The sequence below is a fragment of the Coregonus clupeaformis genome, chromosome 14 (genome assembly GCF_020615455.1).
Source record: "Coregonus clupeaformis isolate EN_2021a chromosome 14, ASM2061545v1, whole genome shotgun sequence".
Taxonomy (NCBI): Eukaryota; Metazoa; Chordata; class Actinopteri; order Salmoniformes; family Salmonidae; genus Coregonus; species Coregonus clupeaformis.
This window is the reverse complement of record NC_059205.1, coordinates 5,210,134-5,222,534: the sequence shown is the minus strand read 5'-3', so window position 1 is coordinate 5,222,534 and position 12,401 is coordinate 5,210,134. Positions and strand designations below refer to the sequence as shown.

The 12,401-nt window shown below is 44.1% G+C and overlaps 1 protein-coding gene and 1 long non-coding RNA gene across 2 annotated transcripts in view; both read right to left on the bottom strand.

The window, feature by feature from the left end:
* Nucleotides 1-400: 400 nt before the first annotated feature.
* Nucleotides 401-10,020, bottom strand: LOC123492364. Its single transcript, XR_006661734.1, has 3 exons — nucleotides 9,939-10,020; nucleotides 6,373-6,467; nucleotides 401-449 (listed from the first exon to the last, which is right to left on the bottom strand). It is a non-coding gene; the product is annotated as an uncharacterized LOC123492364 (long non-coding RNA).
* A 273-nt stretch (nucleotides 10,021-10,293) lies between these two features.
* Nucleotides 10,294-12,401, bottom strand: part of LOC123492386 (collagen alpha-1(I) chain-like) — a 53,153-nt gene continuing 51,045 nt past the window's right edge. The window contains exons 22-27 of the mRNA XM_045224912.1: nucleotides 12,312-12,395; nucleotides 11,852-11,920; nucleotides 11,666-11,736; nucleotides 11,154-11,342; nucleotides 10,557-10,731; nucleotides 10,294-10,391 (exon numbers count right to left, since the gene is read on the bottom strand). Of these exons, the coding sequence (XP_045080847.1) occupies nucleotides 10,294-10,391; nucleotides 10,557-10,731; nucleotides 11,154-11,342; nucleotides 11,666-11,736; nucleotides 11,852-11,920; nucleotides 12,312-12,395 (686 nt within the window). The remainder of the gene's footprint in view (nucleotides 10,392-10,556; nucleotides 10,732-11,153; nucleotides 11,343-11,665; nucleotides 11,737-11,851; nucleotides 11,921-12,311; nucleotides 12,396-12,401) is intronic.

Here is a 12,401-nt window from a genome sequence, read left to right as displayed (position 1 = left end):
CTTGGGAACCATCTCCACCTTTACTTCCTACAAACAGATCAGGCATAAGGCCATAAGTACCTGGGAGTATGTTTACTAGTGTTTAAATACATCTGTGTGAATTTGACAGAGTGTATATGCCTCAATATAACTGTTCATGAATGCGCTGAAAGAGTGAAAGATGGAGTCTGTGATGGATATGTTGTGATGGAGCAGTTAGCAAGAAACAGAGAATTTGTGTGTGTGTGTGTGTGTGTGTGTCCCATGTCCGTGTCGTGTCTGGGTCTGCCTGTGTCTGTGTCCATCTGTGTGTACAGTAAGTACCTTTGGGGCCTGAGGACCCATTAAGGCCCGGTGGTCCTGGACTCCTGGTCGGCCCAGTACTCCTGGATCTCCTGGAGAGCCCTGCTAACAACACCTGGGAAACCTTCAGGGCCGGCTGGACCTAGGGCCTCAAACCCACCATCACCCTGAGAGTGGATGAAAGGATGAATGATGGTTAGATGGATGGATGGTGTAGTGTCTAAACAATTTATGACTTTGTTGACGTTTGCAAATGGTGTCTTAGAGGATGTTGACTCAGCTTGTGGAAGCATCTGGATAGCATTTCTATAGGGGCACCCTAAAACAGAGGAAGTCTGTTATGTGAGTCCTGGGATTGGTCTGTAGGGGAAAACACCCATATCAGGTTACATAGGGATATATATACTATGGTTTGGGACAAAGGAGAGGGGAGAACAACATATTAAAAGATTGGGCCGTTGTTCTCCAGATGTCTGCAGAAGTCTGTAAATTGGCACTGAGATCTTCAAATGTAATAAATAATTATAATCGAGGACAGTGTCAGCGGATTTCTTGTTCTCACAGCATCTCAGCATAGTTCTCGACACTACAATGGAAAGACTAATGGAAGGGTAGATGGATGGGTAGATGAAGGGTAGATTGATGGATGGATGGATCGATGGATGGAAGGACTGATGAAAGGACGGACAGTCGGACAGACATACAGACAGACAGACAGACAGACAGATGAACACACAGCCCAGCTAACAGCACTGCAGGAGGAGGTGAGAAAGCTGAGCTAGCCATCCCCCAGAGAAGCCAACAGAACAGCCCACTTCAGACCTCGACCACAGCCTTAACACCACAGCAGGACAGACAAGGCAGGATCCACCAACCCAGCAGACTCCCCCTCCATCCCCCCTCACAACACCCCCACACCCACTGAGGACACACAAAAGCCAGAGATTGTGCACCTCATTGACTCAAATGAGAAATACATTGACGAGAATAAACTTCTTCCAAAACACCAAGTGGCTAAACTCTGGTGTCCGAACACCTGATGTGCTCTGGAGCTGCAGTCAGAGGACCAACTAGTGTCCCCCAGCCACATCATAACACAGACATGCACTAACGACCTGAGAGCCCCTTCTGCCCCCTCCCCCATGCCCCCTCGCCCTTGCAGCAAGGACCTCAACATGACAGCCACACATATGCCCAGGCCATGAGCACAGCAGCAGGCCCAACCCCCACTAATACACCCGCCCAAGCCCCATCCTGCGACCTAAGTGGTATGTATCAGATGCTCAACATGCTCTGCTCACACCTACTGTAACGGTCCGGGCCTAAACCACACGAAAACAACACTAGACACTATGGAACACAAAGCTTTTACTATCTCATCCTGGAATATACAAGGTCTGAGATCATCTGCCTTTGGCCTAAAGAGCAGATCCCAGACTTCATCAAATAAATTGGAAATACAGACATTGTCAACCTACAAGAAACATTGTATAGAGGAGATGGACCTACTGGTTGCCCTCTAGGTTACAGAGACCAGGTAGTCCCATCCACCAAACTACCAGGTGTTAAACAAAGTATGGGGATTCTATTGGGGGACATAGGTAGCACACATGAGGACATTATTCTCTGTTGAGATCATTTCCTTATTAATTTCTAGCCAGATGTAAAATGTTCCTGTTTTGACTAATTTAATAGAGTGTGTTAGGTCTGCTCTATACCAAATTAGCATACACCCTGAGTCCATTCCGTAACGATGACAGCTTCACCATCCTAGAGGGGGAGATCAACCATTTCCAGGCCCAGGGACAGGTACTAGTCTGTGGTGACCTAAATGCCAGAACTGGACAAGAACCTGACACTCTCAGCACACAAGGGACAAACACCTACCTGAAGGTGACAGCATTCACTCCCAAATATGCACCCCTAGACTATGACAAAACAACCAACAAAAACGGGTCACAACTCCTGCAGTTCTGTCGCACGCTGGTAGGCTTTGAGGGGACTCTTACGGGAGGTACACCTACAGCTCATCCCTTGGCATTAGTACTGTAGATTACTTTATCACTGACCTCAACCCAGAGTCTCTCAGAGCATTCACGATCAGCCCACTGATACCCCTATCAGATCACAGCAAAATCACAGTCTACTTGAACAGAGCAATACTCAATCATGACGCATCAAAGCCAAAGGAACTGCATAATATTAAGAAATGCTATAGATGGAAGGAAAGTAGTGTGAAAACCTACCAAAAAACAATTAGGCAACAACAAATTCAATCCCTTCTAGACAACTTCCTGGACAAATTGTTCCACTATAATAGTGAAGGTGTAAACTTGGCAGTAGAAAACCTAAACAGTATATTTGACCTATCAGCTTCCCTGTCAAATCAAAAAATGTAAAGCAGACAACCTAAAACAAATGGTTTGATGAAGAATGCAAAAACCTAAGAATGAAATTGAGAAACCTATCCAACCAAAAACATAAGAGACCCAGAAAACCTGAGCCTACGCCTTCACTATGGTGAATCACTAAAACAATACAGAAATACACCATGGAAAAAGAAGGAACAGCACGTCAATTTAACTGAATAATCCATAGAATCTAACCACTTCTGGGAAAATTGGAACACACCAGTGGAGGCTGCTGAGGGGAGGACGGCTCATAATAATGGGTGGATGGAGCAAATGGAATGGCATCAAACCATGTGTTTGATGTATTTGATACCATTCCACTTATATCGCTCCAGCCATTACCAAAAGCCCTTCCTCCCCAATTAAGCTGCCACCAACCTCCTATGGAACACACTTCAGTAGGTCTTATGATTGAGTGTAGTCTGGCCCAGGGGTGCGAAGGTGAACGGCAAGGCACTGGAGCGACGAACTGCCCTTGCTGTCTCTGTCTGGCCGGCTCCCCTCTCCACTGGGATTCTCTGCCTCTGACCCTATTACGGGGACTGAGTCACTGGCTTACTAGCGCTCTTCCATACCGTTCCTAGGAGGGGTGCGTCACTTGAGTGGGTTGAGTCACAGAGGGCTCGTGCGGTGGAGGAGTTTTTCGTGGGCTATTCTCAGCCTTGTTTCAGGGTAGTAAGTTGGTGGTCTGTTGATATCCCTCTAGTGGTGTGGGGGCTGTGCTTTGGCAAAGTGGGTGGGGTTATATCCTGCCTGGTTGGCCCTGTCCAGGGGTATCGTCGGACGGGTCCACAGTGTCCCCCGACCCACCCCTGTCTCAGTCTCCAGTATCTATGCTGCAATAGTCTATGTGCCGGGGGGCTAGGGTCTGTCTGTTATATCTGGTGTAATTCTCCTGTCTTATCTGGTGTTCTGTGTGAATTTAAGTATTCTCTCTCTCTCTCTCCCCTCCCGGAGGACCTGAGCCCTAGGACCATGCCTCAGGACTACCTGCCCTGATTACTCCTGGCTGTCCCCAGTCCACCTGGTCTAGGTGCGGCTAGGGAACCCTGACCTGTTCACTGGACGTGCTACCTTGTCCCGGACCTGCTGTTTTCGACTCTCTCTCTCTACCGCACCCGCTGTCTCGGCCTCTGAATGCTCGGATTTGAAAAGCCAACTGACATTTACTCCTGAGGTACTGACCTGTTGCACCCTCCACAACCACTGTGATTATTATTTCACCATGCTGGTCATCTATGAACGTTTGAACATCTTGAAAAACAATCTGGCCTTAAATGACCATGTACTCTTATAATCTCTACCCGGCACAGCCAGAAGAGGACTGGCCACCCCTCAGAGCCTGGTTCCTATCTAGGTTTCTTCCTAGGTTCCAGCCTTTCTAGGGAGTTTTTCCTAGCCACCGTGCTTCTACATCTGCATTGCTTGATGTTTGGGGTTTTAGGCTGGGTTTCTGTATAGCACTTTGTGACATCTGCTGATGTAAAAAGGGCTTTATGAATACATTTGATTGATTGATTGATTAAACAAAGAACAACATGAAGAGTTATCTATCCAAAACAGTATGAAAATGTCTCCACTCACTAACTGTAAGTCGCTCTGGATAAGAGTGTCTGCTAAATGACTAAAATGTAAATGTAAATGTATGGATAAACCACTTCTCCAATCTCTTTGGCTCTATAACAAAGAGCAAAAACATAAACATGTTCAAATACAAATCTTAGAATCAACTATTAAAGACTACCAGAACCCACTGGATTCTACAATTACATTGAATGAACTACAGGACAAAATACAAACCCTCCAACCCAAAAAGACCTGTGTTGTTGATGGTATCCTAAATGAAATGATAAAATATACAGACCACAAATTCCAACTGGCTTTACTTAAACTTTTGAACATCATCCTCAGCTCTGGCATCTTCCCCAATATTTGGAACCAAGGACTGATCACCCCAATCCACAAAAGTGGAGACAAATTTGACCCCAATACCTACCGTGGGATATGCTTCAACAGCAACCTTGGGAAAATCCTCTACATTATCATTAACAGCAGACTCGTACATTTCATCAGTGAAAACTATACTGAGCAAATGTCAAATTGACTTTGTATCAAATTACCATATGACATAACACGTATTCACCCTGCACACCCTTACTGACAAACAAACAAACCAAACCAAAAGGCAAAGTCTTCTCATGCTTTGTTGATTTCAAAAAGGCTTTTGACTCAATTTGGCATGAGGGTCTGCTATACAAATTGATGGAAAGCGGGGTTGGGGGAAAAACATGCGACATTATAAAATCCATGTACACAAACAACAAGTGTGCGGTTAAAATTGGCAAAAAACACACACATTTCTTTCCACAGGGCCATGGGGTGAGACAGGGATGCAGTTTGAGCCTCACCCTCTTTAACATATATATCAATGAATTGGCGAGGCACTAGAACAGTCTGTGGCACCCGGCTACTACTGTTTTTTCTGATGGTCTGGTGCTTCTGTCACCAACCAAGGAGGGCCTACAGCAGCACCTAGATCTTCTGCACAGATTCTGTCAGACCTGGGCCCTGACAGTAAATCTCAGTAAGACAAAAATAATGGTGTTCCAAAAAGGTCCAGTTGCCAGGACCACAAATACAAATTCCTTCTAGACGCCGTTGCCCTAGAGCACGCAAAAACGATCGTGCCTCGGCCTAAACATCAGCGCCACAGGTAACTTCCACAAAGCTGTGAACAATCTGAGACAAGGCAAGAAGGGCCTTCTACGCCATCAAAAGGAACATAACATTCGACATACCAATTAGGATCTGGCTAAAAATACTTGAATCAGTTATATAACCTATTGCCCTTTATGGTTGTGAGGTCTGGGGTCCGCTCACCAACCAAGAATTCAAAAAATGGGAAAAACACCAAACTGAGACAGCATGCAGAATTCTGCAAAAATATCCTCCATGTACAACGTAAAACACCAAATAATGCATGCAGAGCTGAATTAGGTCAACACCCGCTAATTATCAAAATCCTGAAAAGAGCCATTACATTCTATAACCACCTAAAGAAGTGATTCCCAAACCTTCCATAACAAAGCCATCACCTACAGAGAGATTAACCTGGAGAAAAGTCCCATAAGCAAGCTGGTCCTGGGGCTCTATTCACAAACACAAACAGACCCCACAGAGCCCCAGGACAGCAACACAATTAGACCCATCAATCATGAGAAAACAAAAACATAATTACTTGACACATTGAAAAGAATTAACAAAAAACAGCGCAAAACTAGAATGCTATTTGGTCCTAGACATAGAGTGCACAGGGTGAAATACCACAGTGTGCCATCACAGCAGAAATATTAGTGACCTGTTGCCACAAGAAAAGTGCAACCAGTGAAGAACAAACACCATTGTAAATACAACCCATATTTATGTTTATTTATTTTCCCTTTTGTACTTTAACTATTTGCACATTGTTACAACACAATATGACATTTGAAACATCTTTGTCCTTTGGAGTGTAATGTTTAATGTACATTTTATATTATTTATTTCCCTTATGTTTGTTATCTATTTCACTTGCTTTGACAATGTAAACACATGTTTCCCATGCCAATAAAGCCCTTTGAATTGAATTGAATAGACAGATAGAAAGACAGACATGACAAGGTCGGTATTCAGTAATGACCTTTGGCCCTGGAGCCCCAGGGAATCCCAGTGCACCGGGTCGTCCAGGACAGCCACTTCCAGAGGTACTTGGGCGTCCCGGCTGCCCTTTATCACCTAGGAGACAGACAGCATCACTGGTGCTGACACACACACATATACACTGAGTATACAAAACATTAAGAACACCTTCCTAGTATTGAGTTGCACCCCTTTTGCCCTCAGAACAGCCTCAATTCGTCGTGGCATGGACTCTACAAGGTGTCGAGCGTTCCACAAGGATGCTGGCCCATGTTGACTCCAATGCGTCCCACAGTTGTGTCAAGTTGTCTGGATGTCATTTGGGTGGTGGACCATTCTTGATACACACAGGAAACTGTTGAGCGTGAAAACCCCAGCAGCGTTGCATTTCTTGACACAAACCGGTGCGCCTAGCACCTACTACCATACCCCCGTTCAAAGGCATTAACATATTTTGTCTTGTCCGTTCACCCTCTGGCACACATACACAATCCTTGTCTCAATTGCCTCAAGGCTTAAAAAATCCTTCTTTAACCTGTCTCCTCCCCTTCTTTAACCTGTCTCCTCCCCTTCATCTACACTGATGGAAGTGGATTTAACAGGTGACATCAGTCAGGGATGATAGCTTTCACCTGGATTAACTGGTCAGTCTATGTCATGGAAAGAGTTTTGTACTTAATAATAATAATATATAATATAATAATAATATATAATATAATATATAATAGTATTTAATAAAATAATAATAATATATAATATAATAATAATATATAATATAATATATAATAGTATTTAATAAAATAATAATAATATATAATATTATAATAAAAATATATAATATCATTATAATAATAATATATAATAATAATAATATATAATATAATATATAATATAATAATAATATATAATATAATAATAATATATAATAATATATAATATATAATATATAATATAAGAGACTTGCTTGGGCCAAGAAACATGAGCAATGGACATTAGACCGGTGGAAATCTGTCCATTGGTCTGATGAGTCCAAATTTCAGATTTTTGGTTCCAACTACCGTGTCTTTGTTAGATGCAGAGTAGGTGAACGGATGATCTCTGCATGTGTGGTTCCCACCGTGAAGCATGGAGGAGGAGGTGTGATGGTGTGGGGGTGCTTTGCTGGTGACACTTTCTGTGATTTATTTAGAATTCAAGGCACACTTAAACAGCATGGCTACCACAGCATTCTGCAGCGACATGCCATCCCATCTGGTTTGCGCTTAGGGGGACTATCATTTGTTTTTCAACAGGACAATGACCCAAAACACACCTCCAGGCTGTGTAAGGGCTATTTGACCAAGAAGGAGAGTGATGGAGTGCCGCATCAGATGACCTGGCCTCCACAATCCAATTGAGATGGTTTGGGATGAGTTGGACCGCAGAGTGAAGGAAAAGCAGCAAACAAGTGCTCAGCATATGTGGGAATTTCTTCAAGACTGTTGGAAAAGCATTCCAGGTGACTACCTCATGAAGCTGGTTGAGAGAATGCCAAGAGTGTGCAAAGCTGTCATCAAGGCAAAGGGTGGCTACTTTGAAGAATCTCAAATATAAAATATATTTTGATTTGTTTAACACTTTTTTGGTTACTACATGATTCCATATGTGTTATTTTATAGTTTTGATGTCTTCACTATTATTCTACAATGTAGAAAATAGTAAAAATAAAGAAAAAACCCTTGAATGAGTAGGTATGTCCAAACTTTTGACGGGTACTGTATATATATATATATACAGTGGGGGAGAACAAGTATTTCATACACTGCCGATTTTGCAGGTTTTCCTACTTACAAAGCATGTAGAGGTCTGTAATTTTTTATCATAAGTACACTTCAACTGTGAGTGACGAATCTAAAACAAAAATCCAGAAAATCACATTGTATGATTTTTAAGTAATTAATTTGCATTTTATTGCATGACATAAGTATTTGATCACCTACCAACCAGTAAGAATTCCGTCTCTCACAGACCTGTTAGTTTTTCTTTAAGAAGCCCTCCTGTTCTCCACTCATTACCTGTATTAACTGCACCTGTTTGAACTCGTTACCTGTATAAAAGATACCTGTCCACACACTCAATCAAACAGACTCCAACCTCTCCACAATGGCCAAGACCAGAGAGCTGTGTAAGGACATCAGGGATAGAATTGTAGACCTGCACAAGGCTGGGATGGGCTACAGGACAATAGGCAAGCAGCTTGGTGAGAAGGCAACAGCTGTTGGCGCAATTATTAGAAAATGGAAGAAGTTCAAGATGACGTTCAATCACCCTCAGTCGGGGGCTCCATGCAAGTTCTCACCTCGTGGGGCATCAATGATCATGAGGAAGGTGAGGAATCAGCCCAGAACTACACGGCAGGACCTGGTCAATGACCTGATGAGAGCTGGGACCACCGTCTCAAAGAAAACCATTAGTAACACACTACGCCGTCATGGATTAAAATCCTGCAGCGCACGCAAGGTCCCCCTGCTCAAGCCAGCGCATGTCCAGGCCCGTCTGAAGTTTGCCAATGACCATCTGGATGATCCATAGGAGGAATGGGAGAAGGTCATGTGGTCTGATGAGACAAAAATATAGGTTTTGGTCTGAACTCCACTCGCCGTGTTTGGAGGAAGAAGAAGGATGAATACAACCCCAAGAACACCATCCCAACCGTGAAGCATGGAGGTGGAAACATCATCCTTTGGGGATGCTTTTCTGCAAAGGGGACAGGACGACTGCACCGTATTGAGTGGAGGATGGATGGGGCCATGTATCGCGAGATCTTGGCCAACAACCTCCTTCCCTCAGTAAGAGCATTGAAGATGGGTCGTGGCTGGGTCTTCCAGCATGACAACGACCCGAAACACACAGCCAGGGCAACTAAGGAGTGGCTCCGTAAGAAGCATCTCAAGGTCCTGGAATGGCCTAGCCAGTCTCCAGACCTGAACCCAATAGAAAATCTTTGGAGGGAGCTGAAAGTCCGTATTGCCCAGCGGACAGCCCCGAAACCTGAAGGATCTGGAGAAGGTCTGTATGGAGGAGTGGGCCAAAATCCCTGCTGCAGTGTGTGCAAACCTGGTCAAGACCTACAGGAAACGTATGATCTCTGTAATTGCAAACAAAGGTTTCTGTACCAAATATTAAGTTCTGCTTTTCTGATGTATCAAATACTTATGTTATGCAATAAAATGCAAATGAATTACTTAAAAATCATACAATGTGATTTTCAGGATTTTTTATTTAGATTCCGTCTCTCACAGTTGAAGTGTACCTATGATAAAAATTACAGACCTCTACATGCTTTGTAAGTAGGAACACCTGCAAAATCGGCAGTGTATCAAATACTTGTTCTCCCCACTGTATATATATTGTTATTGTTGAAAGAAAAAAATTCACAAAAGTAGTGCACTGGGCCTTTACTAGTCCTGTATTAGTGGACCGATAAATCAAATTATCTGCCCCCCAACCCCCAAACTACGTCCGGCGGCTATGATGAAATCGTCACTTGAGATAATGACTCAGACACAACCTTCAGACATGGCTCACCTTTCTGCCCAGTGGGTCCTCGTCTTCCCAGGGGGGAGAATACACCGCTGTCCCCTTTCTCCCCTGGGTAACCAACACCACCACGAGGACCTGTGTGGACAAAGTCAACTCTGTGATAATGTCCTGTCATGTTTTTTATGTTCTTCGTCAGGTAGAATGACAGTAGAGCTTATAAAGTTAGAACTAAAATAGCCTGGAGTCCAAACTAATATACTATGTTTCATCATTGTTGTGAAGTGAAATAGTTTCGATTCCAGGCTAGAACTGAAATGCCACTGAACTCAATGTAGTCTAGACCTCCAGTCCTCCAGTCACCCCCCAGTCACCCCTCCAGTTCGGTCCCCATTTGGGGTGCTCACCTGGGGGGCCCCGTATCTCCCGGCAGCCCCTCCTTTCCCAGTGGGCCTGGGACTCCCTGGTCAGCCACTCTGCTGCAGGGCTCACCCTTCTGACCTGGTGGGATAGGGGAGAAAATGGGGTCAGACCATCAACTGCTATAGGGACATTATCATGGAGTTATGGGTAGAGGGTCTAACACATGTCTAACACAGTCGAAGGAGCAAAAAGGAGTTGGTGTCTCATATGTGGTACAGGTGTGTGTGTGTTGCTTTACGGTACCTGGGTTACCAGGTGTGCCAGTCAGACCTGGTACCCCACTATTGCCTTTAGGTCCTGAGGAGCCAAGCGGTCCTATGCCTACTGGACCTGGTGAGCCGTCTGGTCCTGGGTATCCCTGTGGCCCAGGAGGGCCTGGGACACCAATATCTCCCTTCAGACCCAGTGGTCCATAGTACTGGCACAGACAATCATCCAAACATCAGTTCTTCACAAAACATTACTACAACAGACTTATGTAACATTACACATCGACATTACTATTCAAAACAGCCAATAAACTCAGTCCATCTGCAAAACATTAGTTTTTCACAAAACATTAGTTCCCATAACATTACTGCTTCACATTAACAAACGTTCAGCATTCAAGCACTCATAAAAGCTAATAAACTCAGTCTATCAACAAATCATTATCACTACCTCAAATTAATATTCATAGCCAATCAGAATATCAGAAGGCATACCTTAACTACAGTTCAGCCAAATTTAAAATGTACTTCAGTTTAAAAAATACCTACAAATGCATTCAAATCATTGCTTTGCATTTGAGAAGAAAGATACATTTTAGTGATAGAAATCGTAACTATTCAAAATCCTCACTGGATCACCCTTAGGGCCTTGTTGGCCCTTGCGTCCAGGGAAGCCAGGGGCCCCATGTAGGCCATCCAGCCCTGATCTGCCAGCTGGTCCTGGGGCTCCTTTCTCTCCCTTTATCCCCTGGTGGATGCCGGAACCTGAATTTCCTTTTGTCCCTGGGGGTCCTGGAACACCCGAAGGGCCGTGGAGACCCTTTAACACAGACAGGAGTGGTTGTCATGGATACGGTAACTCAGCAACCTTAGATATTCCAGCGATACCATAGATACAGTATCCTAGCAACACCACAGAGATGGTATCCTAGCAAAACTATGGATAAGGTATCCCAGCAACACCATGGAAATGGTATACCAACAACACCATGGATACAGTATCTAAGCAAAACTACTAAGCAAAGTGTGCCACTATGGAAATAATATAACTGCAAAACCACAGGCAGTCACAGTGACATCGCAAGGTAAAATAAAAACGCATTTAGTATCTGTATCGCAGAGGTATGATGCAGGTAGTCTTACCAGTTGTCCAGGTGATCCTGAGGGTCCTTTGAATCCTGGCTCTCCTTTGGGCCCTGGTCCTGCACTAAAGCCTGTGGGATGAGGGTGTATTCAAATAGGTGAAACACTCCTATTCTATAGGACAGACAATGATTTTTGTTCTACACAATACATTTATCGCTGAACGTTCTGTTACGTTGCAGGTACCTGGGAGTCCAGGCTGACCAGGGGGTCCTGGGGGCCCCGTACACGAACTACAGACCTCTCCTTTCTGACCTGCAGTGGAGAGAGGGACAAAGTGACAGTCCATAGCAAACCTGAGCATACCAGGTGAGCATAACATACCAGGTGAGCATAACATACCAGGTGAGCATAACATACCAGGTGAGCATAACATACCAGGTGAGCATAACATACCAGGTGAGCATAACATACCAGGTGAGCATAACATGCCAGGTGAGCATAACATTCCAATAATAGCACCCAAAGATCTTTGAGATTGAGATTTCATAATATTGGGATTTTCCCACCAATAACACACCACAGTGTTGATGGTGTCTGAAGTCAACCAATGAGAGACACAGTAGAGATCTAGGACAGCCTAACCAATCAGTATACACGATACTGACTGCCCCTCCAATCAGAAGAGAAATCAGACAGAGCTCACCTTTCAATCCATATTGGCCACTGTACCCTTGTTCGCCCTTGGCTCCCTTTGCCCCCGGAGGTCCTATAAAGCCCTTCGGATTATCTGCAA